At 58.4% G+C, this 16,309-nt stretch overlaps 1 protein-coding gene across 1 annotated transcript in view; it reads left to right on the top strand.

The window, feature by feature from the left end:
* Positions 1-16,309, top strand: part of ATP8B3 (ATPase phospholipid transporting 8B3) — a 24,181-nt gene extending 7,872 nt beyond the window's left edge. The window contains exons 11-30 of the mRNA XM_068535005.1: positions 102-172; positions 566-648; positions 2,471-2,629; positions 3,063-3,151; positions 3,668-3,858; positions 3,982-4,231; positions 5,429-5,582; positions 5,944-6,132; positions 6,214-6,326; positions 7,937-8,101; positions 8,206-8,317; positions 9,204-9,279; positions 9,505-9,625; positions 9,910-10,294; positions 10,396-10,619; positions 12,974-13,057; positions 13,203-13,442; positions 13,615-13,753; positions 14,005-14,132; positions 15,407-16,309. Coding sequence (XP_068391106.1) covers positions 102-172; positions 566-648; positions 2,471-2,629; positions 3,063-3,151; positions 3,668-3,858; positions 3,982-4,231; positions 5,429-5,582; positions 5,944-6,132; positions 6,214-6,326; positions 7,937-8,101; positions 8,206-8,317; positions 9,204-9,279; positions 9,505-9,625; positions 9,910-10,294; positions 10,396-10,619; positions 12,974-13,057; positions 13,203-13,442; positions 13,615-13,753; positions 14,005-14,132; positions 15,407-16,309 — 3,876 coding nt within the window. The remainder of the gene's footprint in view (positions 1-101; positions 173-565; positions 649-2,470; positions 2,630-3,062; positions 3,152-3,667; positions 3,859-3,981; positions 4,232-5,428; positions 5,583-5,943; positions 6,133-6,213; positions 6,327-7,936; positions 8,102-8,205; positions 8,318-9,203; positions 9,280-9,504; positions 9,626-9,909; positions 10,295-10,395; positions 10,620-12,973; positions 13,058-13,202; positions 13,443-13,614; positions 13,754-14,004; positions 14,133-15,406) is intronic.

Here is a 16,309-nt window from a genome sequence, read left to right as displayed (position 1 = left end):
GGCGGGCTCCAGGGGTCAGGGCCGCCCCCCACCTGTCTTCCTCCCCCCCCACCCCCCGCCCCGTGCAACACCGTCTCCTCCCACCCCGCTCCCCACCCCAGGCCGACTTGGTCTTGCTGGCCAGCACGGAGCCCAGCAGCTTGTGCTACGTAGAGACGGCTGACATCGACGGGTGAGACCAGGTCATCACTAGGGCTTTCAAGGGCCTGGGGGCTGCTTTCCCAGCCCACTTGGATATTGTGGTCCTTTGCCCTGGGAGCATGGATTGGGGGGGCGCCTGCGAACCAGCAGGGGCAATAAGATGCACCAGTATTTCTGGAAGCCCCACTGGGTGCCAGGTGCCAAAGCAAAAAGGCCTAGGGTTTGGCCTCAGCCCGTTGGCAAACGCGCTGTGTGACCTTGGGCAAGGCCCTCTCCCTCTCTGGGCCTCAGCCTTGTGCTTGGCAGCTGGTGCACAATGGGTGCTCGGGGAAAATGCTGGAGGGGCTCTGGAAGGAGGCTGGGGACGACTTGCCCAGGCACTGTCTGCCCCCACCTTTCACCTCGCTCCACTTCTCATCACCAGGGAGACCAACTTGAAGTTCAGGCAGGCCCCGACGATCACCCACCACGAACTGACCAGTATAAGGAAGATGGCGTCCTTCCAAGGTGGGAGCTGGCAGAGCCATCCACCCGCTCTGGGCCCTGTCTGCCCCCCTGAGTGGTGGGAGCACAGGTTTCCCACTTGCTGGGGTGGGGGATGGTAATGGGGTGCAGTGGGGTGTGTTGGGTGGCTTCTGGCCTCCAGATGGGCACAGCCAGTTCTGCTGCGTTTTCCCTTGTCTCGTTTATGCCCAGACCGTTGGGATTGGGATAGCTTTTAAGAGACGGGCTTATTCCAGGCCCATATCAAATCCCTTAAATCGATGCAACAGTGGAGGCATTTTCTGTTGTTATTACGAAATGTGCTGGGCATTTTATCAAGTGATACATTTTATTTTTAGCACACTTCAAAGCAAACGCTTTCGGTTGTTTATGCAAAAAGGCAGCCTGTGGGAATTCCCTGGTGGTCCGGTCCAGTGGTTAGGACTTGGCGCTTTCAGTGCCCGGGCCCGGGTTCAATCCCTGGTTGGGGAACTAAGATCCCGCAAGCTGCGTGGCATGGCCAGGAAAAAAAAAAAAAGACAGCCTGTGTACACTGGCTAGCAATTCACCTGCATGGTGGGAGAGGCCCATGGGAACAGGGAACCATCCTCCACCTCCAAGTTTCTTATTTTCCACCAGGAAAAGTATGATGTTTCACACTAGGGATCCAGTTACTGTTTGCCAGGACCCAGCGAGGGGATACTTTTTAAAAATGATTGTCATTTTTATCATTATTCCCCTGTCATGTTGCAGAGGCAAGTTACTCTAATTGGTTCTGGAGCAGACCAGAGCCCTTCTCTCCAACCACAGCCCCTCTGCTCCCAACATCCAAACACTGGTTGCATGTCTGCTCATGAATCTGGGGAAAGGCCTTCCCATCCCGACGGCTCTCTCTGGGTCCCGACCTGGCCCAGCTGCCCCAGAATTCCTGCAAGGCGTGGCCCCATTTGCCAGAGAAGGGGACTGAGGTTCAGATGGGTGGCGAGTGGCGTGGGCTTGCCCTGTGGCTCCTCCGTAGTCCTTTGCCCTTCCCCACCCACCCAGACAGCTTTCATTTCTACATTCAGGACAAACTCAGGCTCTGCACCCTGAGAAGGAAGGGGTGGAGCAGGTGAGAGTCATTCAGGAGCAACCCCATGGCCCCCAGCCGACTCCCTTCTGGGGTCCCAGCCCCTACCCCGCCAGATGCTGCCAGGGGCCAGCCTTTGCATCCTGGGTGGGTTTTGTCAAACGCGAGTGAGGCCGGTGGTAGCACTTTCTCAGGGTGATGGGGGAAAGGCCCTCCCCTACCGCCTGCTGGGGAACTCTATGCTGTACCCTGCATTTGGCCCCTGTGGTTTAGGGTGCTGGATGGGGGCATCCCTTCCTTCCTTCCCTCCTCACACATTTATTGAGCACTTACTGTGTGCCAGGTGCTGGGCTGGGCCCTGGGGTCCCCAGCTCAACCGAGACAAGGCTGGTGCCTGCACTCGAGAACCTCACAGACATTAATATCTGGTGACATCCCAGGATTGTAACCACGAGGAGGGGGCTTAATGGGGGGAGGTACCTGATCTGGCTGGAGGATCAAGGAGAGCTTCCCTGAGGAGGTATGAGTGCAACCACAGGGGACAGCACACAAAGGTCCTGAGGCCGGGAATGGCCAGCTTTGGAGCATCCAGGAGGAGGCCGCGTGGTGGGGGTGGAGGTGTCAGCAGGTCAGGTTTGGGGCAGGGCAGGGCCTGTGAGGGTGGCCCCGGCTGGAGGATGACAGGAACATTCCCTGAGTCCCCCCCGACCCCACATTGGAGAGGGGTGGCTGAGCCCAGCTGTGCCCGAGACTCCCTGACCGCTGGCTCGCCCCCAGGCAAAGTGGTGTGTGAGGAACCCAACAGCCGGATGCACCACTTTGTGGGGTGCCTGGAGTGGAAGGGCAAGAAATACCCCCTGGATAGCGGCAACATCCTCCTGCGCGGCTGCAAGATCCGGAACACGGACACCTGCTATGGACTGGTCATCTACGCCGGTACAGCCACTCCGGGGACCCTGGGGCGTGCGCCGTCCAGGTCAGGGGTGGGTGGGTGAAAACCCTGAAGTCAGTGGCAAGAAGTCACATGGCCAGGCATGGCCGCTGCATGTCTGCTGCTGTGTGATGAGGGGCTCCTGGCGTGGTTTCTGTGCACGCTCAGTTCTGAAACTGTGGAAATGGACAAGTTGAGCCGGCACCTTTGTTTTGACTGGGAAAAATGGGGTGCTTGTAGTAGACGGAAGGATGGGTGGCTGGGCAGGTGGATGGTTGGGTGGGGGGATGACCCAACCTCCACCCAAGAGGGATGTAGGACGGGTGGATGGGTGAGTAGATGGAAGAGTGGATGGATAAATGGATGGATGGATGGACAGATGGATGCATGGACAGATGGATGCATGGACAGATGGATGGATGGATGGAAACCTTGCAGGTTTTGACACAAAGATCATGAAGAACTGTGGCAAGATCCATCTGAAGAGAACCAAGATAGACCATCTGATGAACAGACTGGTGGTCCTGGTGAGCTTCCCAGAGCCCCTGCCCTGGGTCGGGGGACACGGAGGAGGGGAAGGAGAGGGCCCTACCCCATATACAGAAGCCCCGGCTGTCATCTTCCAGGCCTCAGTTTCCCTCCTCTGCCAAATATGCAGCCTGGTCCTACGGACAGGTCTTCGGGCCAGAGAATGTTTTCTTAAAATGACCATTTGGGAAAAAAAAAAAAAGTTTTTATAAAATAATATTTGATCCTGACGTTTTCCAAACCCACAGGAGATAATAAAATGCTCACCTATCCTCCACGGACGTTTAACAATCCTTAATTTTTTGCCTAACCAACTTTACCTTTTTAAAAGTTATCGAAATAATAATTTAAAAAATAGCAGCCGCGAAGCCCGGTGGGGGGGCATCCCCTCTCTGTGCTTGTTCGTTCACACTGAGCGCGCGCGTGTCCCCGCGGGCGCGTCCCCGGGGTGTCTCGCTGCCGCCCGGGCCCCCTCACGCTGCGCCCCAACGCCCCCCCCCCCATCCGCCGCGCAGATCTTTCTGTCCATGGTGGTAATCTCCGCGGTCCTGACCTTGGGCTTCCGGTACAAGGTGAGGGAGTTCAAGGCCAAGCACCACTACGTGTCTGCCCAGCACGTGCGCAGCGAGGCCACCCAGACCTTCTTCATCTTCTGGGGCTTCCTAGTCCTGCTCAGCGTCATGGTGCCCATGGCCATGTTCATCCTGTGAGCCCCGGGGCCGCCGCGCCCCGCCCTCTGCTGAGCCGGGAGGGAGGGGCGGGAGGGCGAGCGGGCCCGCGGGCTGGGCGGTGACCCCGCGTGCGCTCGCGTGTGCGCTTGCGTCTGCAGGGCCGAGTTCATCCACCTGGGAAACAGCATCTTCATCAACTGGGATGAGCGCATGTACTACGAGCCCCAGGACTTGCCCGCCAAAGCGCGAAGCACCAGCCTCAACGACCTGCTGGGGCAGGTGGAGTACATCTTCTCCGACAAGACAGGAACGCTCACACAGAACGTCATGACCTTCAAGAAGTGCTGCATCAACGGCGTTATCTACGGTGGGGCCCCGCCCCGCCCGGCTGCCTTCCCCGGCCCACCAGCCCTCCGCCGCCGCCACTGGGACCCGCCACACGGGGCTGCCCCTGTCCTGAGACCTCCGTGGGTGCTGCCCGCACCCAGCATCCCGCCCAGATTGGTGCCCCAGAACCGTTGCCAAAGGGCTTCTTCTCACTTGGGGGTCGGCAAGCTATTCCTGTAAAGGACCCACGACAAGTCAGTATCTTTGGCCGCTGGGACAGCCCCCTCTCTGTCCTGGGAAAGCAGCCGCCTCTCGCAGGGACGACGAATTTTGAATTTCATAGCATTTCCACGTGTCAGATAAGATAATATTCCTCTTTCAATTTTCTCCCAACTATCTAGCAATGCGAAGAACATTCTTAGCTTCGCAGGCCACACAGAAACTGGTGAAGAGGGAGTCTAGTTTATAACTAGCGGACACGGTGTAGACCGGGAGCCCACAGAGGACCCCACTGGGCAGTTGCCAGCATGACAAATAGACCTGGGCCCACGCCCTCGGGTAGATGCCACCTGACCCTCAGCCAGGCTCTTGGAGTGATGGGCGGCACTGGGGCCTGTGTTGAGCGGCACCAACCCCAGGCTGGGTCCTCTGATGTTTCTAGAAGTGCTACGGACCCGGGTTTTCATGTGAAATCAGACAATTTTTCAAAACAGGTAGCCAAGTCCAAATTTTAAAAGGACACCAGGGACATCCCTGGTGGTCCAGTGGTTAAGACTCTGCACTTCCACTGCAGGGGGCACAGGTTCGATCCCTGGTCGGGGAACTAAGATCCCACATGCTGCACAGCATGGCAGGGGAGGAAAAAAAAAAGACAAAAAAAGACACCATGAGGATGTCAAACTAAAACATGTTCCACAGTGCTGAGCCCCACTCTGGGACGCCCTCCCAGGGCCCCTGGGACACGGGGCTGCATCCTTTGCCTCCTCTGGGCAGAAGCTGAGGCTGGGGCCTTTGGCTGCTTGGGGCATTGGGTCCAGAGCTCAGGCCTGGCTGGTCCAGCTGCATCCGGCGTCCCCAGGAAGCCCGGACCAGGGAGGGGGCGCTGTGGGACCCCGTGCAGGGCCCGGGAGCTGAGGCCTGAAGCAGGGTCTTTCCCCAGGCTCAGAGGAAGAGGACACCCTACTCAAGGTGGGCCCGGCCGCCCTGAAGCCCAAGATGGTGGGGGCACGGACAGGGACCCACCCAGGGCTGGCCTGTCCCCCCACTGCCCCCCAGGAGGACCCCTACCTCTGGAACAAGTTTGCTGACGGGAAGCTGCACTTCCGCAACGCGGAGCTCCTGCAGGCTGTGCGGGCCAACCAGGACCGGAGGGTGCGCGAGTTCTGGCGCGTACTGGCCATCTGCCACACGGTGATGGTGCAGGAGAAGAACAGTGAGCCTGCCCCCGGGGCTGCCTCCGCCCTGGCCCCTGAGACACTCTCCCGCCCAACTCCCGGGGCCCTCTCAGCCGGGTTAGAGGGTGCGCAGGCCCCTGGCCCGAGCCCCAACCTTTTCCGCAGAGGGTGTCCGGGCCTGTCATCGCGCAGGGAGGAGGAGGTCATGGACATTGGGAGCCAAGCTTAGAGGCTGTGCCGGCGCAAGAGACCGTCATCCCGCAAATACCTGACGGGCACCTCCTGTGTCCCCTTTCTCCCTGTGCTAAGGCCGCGCAGCTGGGTGGGTGGTGGGTCCCTGATGGAGGGCAGGCTCTCAGCCCCCTCCCCCTCCTCCACCCCACCCCCCTCCCGGGCCAGACCAGCTGTTGTACCAGGCAGCTTCCCCAGACGAGGAGGCGCTGGTCACGGCGGCCCGGAATTTCGGCTACGTGTTCCTGGCACGCACGCAGAACAGCATCACTGTGATGGAGCTGGGAGAGGAGCGGGTGTACCAGGTCCTGGCCATGATGGACTTCAACAGCGTGCGCAAGCGGATGTCGGTGCTGGGTGAGCCCCCGTGGCTCCAAGTGGGGTGGGGGGAGGCGGGGAGGGGAGCGTGTGTGGGCAGCCAGGGCTCTTCCTCCACAGTCCGCAACCCCGAGGGCTCCATCTACCTCTACACCAAAGGGGCCGACACGGTCATCTATGAGCGCCTGCAGAAGAAAGGCCTGATGGAGCGGACCACGGAGGAGGCCTTGGCCGTGAGTCCCTGTGGGAAGGGAGGGTGGAGGGGCAGGGTCAAGGGCACAGGGACAGGAGGAGAAGGGCAGGAAAGGAGAGTGTGCAGAGAAATGGCCTCAGGTACCCAGGGCGGCCATGTACAGTTGATCAGGTTGTGCACTGTTCTGCCCAACACACACACACACACACACACACACACGCGCACACACACACGCACACACACACACATACACACACACACACACACACAGAGGCTGGAGAGGGAGCCAAACTCCAAGCTGCACCTGCCCAAAGGGAACATCTTTTTCTCAGTCACGCAAGGACACCCTGTGGTTGGGCTTTTGCTCTGGTTGCTACCCCCCTACCCCAGCCAGGCCTAGGTTTCAGGACACGCTCAGCCTTCTCTGCCCCAAAACTTTTGTCTCCGTGGGTGAAGCCCAAACGCCTTGGCCCAACTTTCCAGGCTGTGTCTTTCTGTGTTCTGCTGTCCTGTCTAGCCTGGTCCCTCCTTGCCCTCGAGGGGTTCCCCGGAACCCCAGTTTCTGGCTTGCAGTTTCCTCCATGCTCAGGTGTTGCCTCAGGACCTTTGCACACGCTATTCCCTCTGCTAGGAATGCCTTCCTCCACTCTGACGCTCAGTTAGTATCCTTTGGTCCTCAAGGTTCAGCCTTAGGTCCCCACCTCCAGGGAGCTGTTCCCGCGCCAACCCTGACATGGGGCTGTCCTCTCGTGCTGGCCCAGCCCTGACCCTGCAGGTCCCCAGCCTCACCCAGCACAGGGGCCAGCGGGGCTGTTTGTGCAAAGAAATGTCCTGTGTCCCTCCACACGGGGGCCTCCCAGACTGCCCTGTTCTACCTCTGCCGGGAGGGGGGGTGGGGAGCAGGCATCTGGTTTGTGACCCAGAACTGAGGAAGTGCAGTCAGAACCATGACCCAGAGCCCAGGAGCTCGGTAAGACGGCTTGGCTTAACCGCCTATGGAGTGGATGGGGAAACTGAGGCACGAGAGGAGCACAGGCCTGTCTGGAGCTCCTGACCTGTCCAAGCTCGGCCGCTCAAGCCCACCTCCAGTCAGGAACAGAAGCAAGACCCGGGGCAGCAAGCAAAAAGCCTGGGGGAGGGTTGGGGCGTAGGAGGGAAGGAAGGAGCCACGATGGGACCCCCTGGGACAAGCGAGCTCTGGGTCTTCCCTGGGGTCTAGAGACAGAGTCCCCAGGATCCTTCCAGTTCCACCCACCCCAGAGGCCTCAGCTCCTTGAAAAATGAGGCAGAGGGAGGGGTCTGGGGCTGGGGGAGCCCTGATGGCAGAGGGTTCTGGCAGGGCTGCACCGAGTGTCTTGCAGAATAGTTAGAATTTGCCTCACAAAGCAGGGGGAATGGCAGGTGCGAGGTCTGGGGGCAAAACAGAGCTGGGCATCTTCAGGGGGGTGGGGGTGTGGGGTGCGGGCTGAGACAGAGCGGGTGTGGAGAAGGGGTGGCACGTGGTCCCAGCTCCCCCTGCCCGGGAAGGCAGACTGTGGGTGGCGGGTAGGTTGGGTGACCCCAGGCAGAGAGAGAGGGCTGGAGGGGTGCCCGGGTGAGGGGGCAGGGGTTGGCGGGGGTGGCAGCGCCGCCTGCCCACCCGGGGCCCAGTCCTTCGCCGAGCAGACCCTGCGGACACTGTGCGTGGCCTGCAAGGAGGTGGACGAAGACATGTACGAAGAGTGGCGCCAGCGGCACCAGGAAGCCGGCATCCTGCTGCAGAACCGTGCCCACGCCCTGCACCAGGTGTATGAGGAGATGGAGCAGAACCTCCAGGTGGGTGGAGCTCAGGGGGAGGGGCGCCCGCACCCCAGCTCCAGCCCCTCAGCCCCACCAGGGAGCTGGGTCCCTGCTCAGTCTGTCCCCACGCCCACCTCCAGCTGCTGGGAGCCACAGCCATCGAGGACAGGCTCCAGGACGGTGTCCTCGACACCATCAAGTGTCTCAAGCAGGGGAACATCAAAGTGTGGGTTCTCACAGGGGACAAGCAAGGTGGGTCCCAGGGCGGACACCCCCAACATAGGGAGAAGGGAGGCGCGGGAAGAGCTCACCCCTGCCCAGGCACCACCGTCGGCCCATCCCTCTTGTCTGAGTTCAGCATTGCCCTCCACCTTGTCCCTGGGAAGGGAGGACCGGGAACAATGGACTGGGGTCCCCTGGGCGCCTCCCTCGGGTGGGCCGCTGCCATGCTGAGCGTCTCCTTGGGGTTTGGCCCCCTGGCAGCGCCATGCGGTGGGGCCCTCATTACCCCTGCCTCACAGATGGCCCAGCGGGGCTCAGAGAGCATGGGCACCTGCCGAGGTTGCCCAGCCACCCAGGAGCCAAGCTGGAATGGAGCCTCAGGTCCTGTGGCCGTGGAGCTCTGACTCCACCCCACTGAGGCTTCTCTGGGGCCCCACTGGGCATGGGTGCCCGCAGGGCTGCATTAGAACTTCTGTGGGCAGGAGGCACGTACACACAAAATATTTAGAATGACGTTTAACAGCTGTGCTGGTGTAAAGACAAATATCCAGGCTGGATTTTTATATTCATTTTTTTCCCACTTCTTTATTTTTTTTAAACAAATTAATTCATTTTTGTGGGTTCCTAGAAGTGCCCTGAGGCCCTAAGCATGATATGTCTAACGATCCCTTGGCCCTGGCCCCAGACCCACCTCCCACCGGCAGCCCAGCTCCAGCCAGGCGAGTGGAATGGAGCCCCCTCTGCTCAGAGCTGCAACCAAAGTCTCAGGGCTGACTCTCATTGGCTGGCCTGGTCACATGCCCTCCTCCAAACCAATTGCTGTGGCCAGGGGGAGGGGCATGCTGCTGTGATGTGCAGAGTGGGCGTGGCCCCCAGGCAGGGGGCCGTGGAGGGGCTGAGCTGGGCTGGTTTGCAGAGACAGCGGTGAACATCGGCTTTGCCTGCCAGCTGCTCTCGGAGAACATGATCATTCTGGAGGAGAAGGAGATTGTGTAAGAAGTGGGGGTTGGGTGGTTGGGTGGATGAGCCTGTGTTGGGGGGGGGTCAGGGTTGGGGCAGGGCACCCATGGCCCAGGCGTGGCTCTGGGGTCTGCAGAATGCCCTCAGCCTCTGCCTGGTGGGGGGCTCCCAGAGGGGAAAACCAAGGCACAGCTGGGGAGTGGGTAGAAGGAAGCCTGTGTGGCTGGTGTGGCTGAGGCCCTGCTGGACCCCTGCAGGCGGATCCTGGAGTTCTACTGGGAGAGCAACAATAGCCTGCAGGGTGGCAAGAAGGGCCACCTGAAGAAACAGCTCCCCCTGCAGGTCAAAATGGCCTTGGTCATTAACGGGGAGTTCCTGGTCAGTGTCAGCCCAGGTCGGGCAGCTGGGCCCTGGTACCTGGGAGGGGGCTAGGAGGAGCCGCGGTCTGGGGCTGGGGACGGCCTCCACCAAAAGGCCCCCAGATGTGGTGTTGGACCAGCCAAGGCAAAGGGCCTGAAGTGTCACACCGGGAGATGGTTCTCAGCAGGGCGAGAGCAAGGGAAGGACGCAGTCAGGTCCAGCTGGGAGAAGGGCCCAGTCGGGGCGTTCCTGGAGGGGAGGGGTGCAGCTGAGTGACGCGCCCCCTGTCCCCCATGGGCCAGGACCAGCTGCTGCTCTCCCTGCGCAAGGAGCCCCGGGCCCTGGTCCAGAACGTGAGCTTGGATGAGGAGGAGCCCCGGCAGGAGCCCAGAGAGGAGAGGGCGGACTTCCTGCAGGCCAGGCGCCTGTCCCTGATGTGGCGGGTCCTTGGCATCCAGCTGTGGAACACGGGGCTGGCACCGCAGGACAAGGACTACAAAGCACTTGAGAGCGCCGAGGTGCGACGGGAGCGGGCCTTCGTGGAGCTGGCCTCCCGGTGCCAAGCGGTCATCTGCTGCCGGGTGACGCCCAAGCAGAAGGCCTTGATCGTGGCACTGGTCAAGAAATACCAGGACGTGGTGACCCTGGCCATCGGGGACGGGGCCAATGACGTCAGCATGATCAAGAGTGGGTGGCGGGCAGCAGCACGGGGGGAGGCCGGCGGCCGGCAGCAGTTGGGGGTGGTAGCTGAGGGGCCCGGGGCCGACAGGCTGCGTGTGCCCCTGCAGCTGCGGACATTGGCGTGGGGCTGGCGGGTCAGGAGGGCATGCAGGCGGTGCAGAACAGCGACTATGTGCTGGCCCAGTTCTGCTTCCTGCGGCGGCTGCTGCTGGTGCATGGCCGTTGGTCCTACATGCGCGTCTGCAAGTTCCTGCGCTACTTTATCTACAAGACGCTGGCCAGCATGATGGTCCAGATCTGGTTCGCTTTCTACAGCGGCTTCACTGCCCAGGTGCGCTGGAGGGAACTCCCCTCTTGGGCCGGGTGGGGGGGGGCGGGGGTGGTGCTCTGGGATTGCCGTGTCCTTCCCATAGCCTCCAGGAAGGCAGCAGGCAGGCTCACACTCTGGGGTCCTCACGGGGCAGAACTTGCCTGAAGTCACAGAGCAACACAGACTTTTATTTGGCTGCATTCATAGAGGTGTAGATTCCAGATGAAGGGAAGGGATGGTTCCATGCCCAGCTCAGTGCCAAGCATTTTCAGGGATATTTGGCAAATTTGAGCTTTGGAGCAAGGGCAGGACAGGTGCTCCAAATATACATCCTTCAAGGGGAGAGAACAAGAGCTTGAACCTGAGAGAAGATAAGACTATGGGGGCTGGGTCCCTAACTTCAAGACTCTTGACAGTATCATGGTGAATACTAGCTGTGCTCTCCAGAGTGTAAGAGGAGTTGTAGGGCAGTGATGTCCCCTGTGTGTAAGGAAATTGTCTGAAGATAGACTACTGTGAGAGGGAATGAGCTTCCCATCACTAATGCCCAGGCATTAGAGAGAGAGCTTTACAGCAGCACCCCTCATAAATATATATATTTTTGTTCTACTTTTTATTTCTAGATATTTTCTTCTTTTAGATGCTGCTATAAATGGAATTGTTTCCTTAATTCACTTTTGAGATTGCTTATTGCTGGTGTATAGAAACAGTTTTTTTTGTGTGTTGATCTGTGTGCCCTTCCACTTTGTTGAATTTGTTTATTGGCTCTAGTAGCTTTCCTGTGAATCCTTTGGGATTTTCTGCAGATAGATCCTGTCCTCTGCAAATAGAGATAGTTTTACCTCTCCCTTTCCAATTTGGATACTTTTTATTTCTTTTTCCTGACTAATTGCTCTGGCTAGGACTTCCAGTGCAATGTTGAATTGCCATGGTGAAAGCAGGCACCTTTGTCTTGTTCCTGATCTTAGAGGGGACAGTGTCCAGCCTTTCTGTATTTGTTAATTGGAATTCTTCCATGGGAAGAACTGTTCCTTCTCCCCTATTTATTTATTCAATTATTTATTCCCATCAGTGTGGACTCATGGGTGTTTATTTTATTCTATGCTTTGTTGCTCAAGTTGTCCCCGATTTGCCGCTTTGTCATGTGCCTGCTCTTCTCCAAGTACATCCTCACTTCCTGGTGCTACAAGAGGTTCCAGGCCCATTTTGTCTTTTCCGTGCCCCAACCCTGGAATGAGCCATTCCCATATGGAGCCCTGGTTCTCTTCACCAGAGAATGGCAGTTAGACACCAAGATCCAAGTGCTTAGTGTGGTCATTGCTACTGGGATGCCATTATCCTCTCAGTAGACAGAGCTAGGAAATGCACACATATTAACCCATGTTTAGATGCAAATCTGTATCTCTATCTACACCTATCCATCTGTCTATTTTTGTGTATGTGAGTTCACACCGATACCTCTGATTCCTGACCCACAGAACAAGGCTCAGCTTAGCCTTTTCCTTTTACTGCTTTGTGACTCTTATCTCCAATGGTGAGAAACTTGGTTCTGGTAAAAAGTTTGATCGTTACTTATTTGCTCAATCCCAGAATGCATATAAAGTGGTGAAACTGATATTCTTTTAACTAGTCTGGATTCATGCATTCGGGAAGGGAGCTGGGCTATTTGTCTGTGAGGTCTCTTCCAACTCTCCTACCCATCAGTGATTTCCTAAATCGAAAATGATCTAAAAACACACTCTCTAGCCGTTTTCCCTCCTGTAGCTTTTTATTGAAGTCATCCACTTAGAACAGGCTCAAAGGTGCTGCTTTAAAAGAATTAGACCGTGCTTTTTCTCTCTGCCTTTTTTTTTTTTTTTAATAAATTTATTTAGTTAGTTAGTTTTGGCTGTGTTGGGTCTTCGTTTCTGTGCGAGGGCTTTCTCCAATTGCGGCGAGTGGGGGCCACTCTTCATCGCGGTGCGCGGGCCTCTCACTGTCGCGGCCTCTCCCGTTGTGGAGCACAGGCTCCAGACGCGCAGGCTCAGTAGTTGTGGCGCACGGGCTTAGTTGCTCCGCGGCATGTGGGTTCTTCCCAGACCAGGGCTCGCACCCGTGTCCCCTGCATTGGCAGGCAGATTCTTAACCACTGCGCCACCAGGGAAGCCCCTCTCTGCCTTTTATCTTTCGGTCTTTATCGTTTAATGTGGCGCTGATCTTAGCCCCAATCTTGCTTGCAACTTGACTTTCGAAGTCACCTGGAATCCTCTCCAGGTGCCAACCTAGCTTGGGTGGGTTTCCTCAGGTAAAGGCTGGTTTCTGTTTCTGGCCATTTGGCTCTGAAGGCTCACCTCATTCTCCCTCCCCTCTCCCCCTCTCCCCCACCCCACACCCAGCCTCTGTATGAAGGCTGGTTCCTGGCGCTCTTCAACCTGCTATACACCACCCTCCCAGTTCTCTACATTGGGCTCTTCGAGCAGGTGAGCGGCTGCATGTCTTGCCTCCTGCTTCCCTGTAGACGCTCCTGTCTCTGCCCCACCTTCTCCTCCCGGGGGACTGGGGTGGGGTGGGGGACGTCCCCACCTGGTCCCTAGAGAGCCGGCTTCCCCACTGCAAACTCAACAGGACGTGAGCGCCGAGCGGAGCCTGGAGTTGCCCGAGCTGTATATGGCGGGCCAGAAGGACGAGCTCTTCAACTACTGGGTCTTTCTCCAAGCCATCGCCCACGGCACGGCCACGTCCCTGGTCAACTTCTTCATGACCCTGTGGATCAGCCGGGACTCAGCTGGGCCTGTCAGCTTCAGTGACTATCAGTCTTTCGCGGTGATCGTGGCCCTGTCGGGACTGCTGTCCATCACCATGGAGGTAGGCATGGCCGCCTGCCCACCCCACCCCCGGGGACCTCAGACAGGCACTGAGGTCTCCCCGCTCAGTGACCTGCCCCCTCACGGGCCCCAGGGGCCGGGCCGCCACCCTCCCCACGGAGAGCCACCCGGGGTTCCTGGCCCCCCTGCCTTAACGCCCCCTCCCTGTTCAGATCATCCTCATCACCAAGTACTGGACCGTCCTGTCTGTGCTGGCCATTTTCTTCAGCCTCGGCTTCTACGCGGTCATGACCTGGCTCACCCAGAGCATCTGGCTCTTCAAAGTCTCCCCCAAGACCTTCCCATTTCTGTGTGAGCCCCCAGCAGGGACGGGGCAGTGGGGGGGACCCCAGTCGGAGCACCCTCTCTGAACCTCGGTCTCCTTGGCCATACAGGTGGGGGTGTGTGTGTGCAGGGGATGTCGGTGTCTTTTGGGAATTTTCACAAAGGCATCCCTGGGGTAAAGGGAGGGGAAGGAGATGGGGCGTTGGGGGGTGAGGGGCACCAAGCAGGCCCTGGGGAGGCTACACCCCAGGCCATTCATGACCCTGCCCTGTCACCAGACGCTGACCTCAGCGTGCTGTCCCAGCCCCCCATCCTGCTGGTGATCCTGCTGAACGTGTCACTGAACACCCTGACCGTGCTGGCCTTCCGCATCATTTACCAAGCCCTCCAGAAGCCAGGGCCCAAGGTAAGGGGCGGGGGTACCCACTGCATATGTGGGACCCCAGCAGCTGGAGCCTGAGCTGGGAGCCGGGGACTCGACAGAGACGCAGAGCTGGGGGTACAAGGATGGAGACCAGACACCTGCCCAGTGCCCCCAGGGGGCCCAGAGGATAGGCCTCAGGGCCCCAGAGGGGAGGCCGCACTTCCTGGGGTGGAGGCAGTGGAAACACGCAAAAGGCCAGTGCTGGTGCCGTCAGGCTTCCACCAGGAAGTAACTAGGGCTTGGGGGTCGAGGTGACAGGAGTGACTTGGAAATGGGGCAGGCAAAAGGGGGACTTAGGAGTAACCCCAGTGTTCGTCGGCAGATGATGGATAAACAAAATGTGATATAGACATACAGAAGAATACTAGTCTTAAAAAGGATGGAGTTTCTGACACCTACTACGATGTGGATGAACCTTGAGGACATGATGCTCAGTGATATAAACCAGACACAAAAGGACAAATACTGTCTGATCCCACTCACAGGAGGTCCCCAGAGGAGTCACATCCATAGAGACAGGAAGTAGATGGTGGGGGCCAGGGGCTGGGGGAGGGGTGGGGAGTCAGTGTTTCTTGGGGACAGCGCTTCAGTTTGGGAAGATGAGAAAGTTCTGGAGATGATGGTGGGGATGGTTGCACGACAATGTGAATGGACTTAATGCCACTGAGCTGTGCACTTAAAAATGGTTGAAATGGTACATTTTATGTTATGTGTATTTTACCACAATGAAAAATGGTGGAGGAGAGGACTCACTGGCTCATGGAATCAGAATCTAGAAGGATGGGTCTCAGCTGGGCTGGGCCCCAGAATTGACTGGAATGGTGGACTAGGACATGGCCACAGACCTGCCACCTTCAGCCACACAGGCTGGACATAGGGCTGCCCCAGACTCTGATTGGCTGATCCAAAGTCAGGTCCTAGGGAAGGAATCTGATGGGCTGGTCCAAAGTCAGGTCCCACGGGACTTCCCTGGGGGTCCAGTGGTTAGAACTCTGCACTTCCATGGCAAGGGGCACAGGTTCGATCCCTAGTTGGGGAACTAGGATTCCACATGCTGCGTGGTGTGGCCAATAAAAAAGAAAAAAAAGTCAGGTCCCATGGAGGACTCCAGTTGGGTCAACTTGGGTAGGAAAGAGCCTGGCCAATCAATGGTGGCCAAGGGCTCTGATTGGCCCCCACTGGAGGGGCAGGTGACCCGAAAGCAGTCAACATGGCTTGGGAGCCTGATGACTCCTGCTTTCCCCTTTGCTCTGTAGGAGGAGGAGGAGAAGACCACAAGTGAGGAGATCATCACCGTGGAGCCCATACCCCATGTCCTCCGGGAGGCATGGACCCGGCGCTCCAGCTATGCCTTCTCCCACCGGGAGGGCTATGCGGACCTCATCACGCAGGGCACAATTCTGCGGAGGTCACCAGGGGTCAAGAGCGACATGCTGGTTGATCACACGAGGCCACCCGATGAACTGCCCTCGAGCATGGAGGAGTCCTCCTGGTACCCCAGGAAGATGTCGTTCCTGGGGAGGAACAGGCGCCAGCACCAGGGGAAGGTGTCCTCTGAGGGTGTGCAGCCTGCCTCTGAGGTGAGCTCATCCTTGCCTGTAGATGGGCAGTCCTCTCCTTATCAGGAAAGCCAGCACTCTCTCACCAAAAACCGGCTGTCCGGGTCTCTCCAGGAGAAGCTGCCGAAGAGGCAGGAGAGGTCACTGTCATATGAGCCGTGGCCATATACTCCCGAGAGTCTGCCACTAACCAAGGAGACACCACTATCAGCGGAGGAGAGCCAGATGACATCTTCTGAGAGCCAGATGCTGCCTTCAAGCCAGCTGTCTTTGAAGAGCCAGTCAGCACACTTGCAGGAGAAGACATCCCTCTGGAAGATCCGGAAACTGTCCTGGAAGAACTGGCCATACACCTGGCAAAAGGAGCCCGGGCCCCCCAAGGAGGGGACAGTGCCAGTTTCCAACTCGAACCTCACTGCTCTGATGGAAACTCCGCCACCAACTGCGAGAGGATCATCCACCAGCGAGCAGCCGATGGAGGTGGAGCCCTCACCTGTGGAGAGGCAGCCGTCACCCATGGAGTGGCTGCCAGGGCCCAGCGAGAGTCAAACTCCACCTGATCTGGCAGGGCTGCTGCCCTCGCCTGAGGAACAGCAGTGA

Source organism: Eschrichtius robustus, chromosome 2 (genome assembly GCF_028021215.1).
Source record: "Eschrichtius robustus isolate mEscRob2 chromosome 2, mEscRob2.pri, whole genome shotgun sequence".
NCBI classification, from domain to species: Eukaryota; Metazoa; Chordata; class Mammalia; order Artiodactyla; family Eschrichtiidae; genus Eschrichtius; species Eschrichtius robustus.
This window is presented reverse-complemented; position numbering and strand designations above follow the sequence as displayed.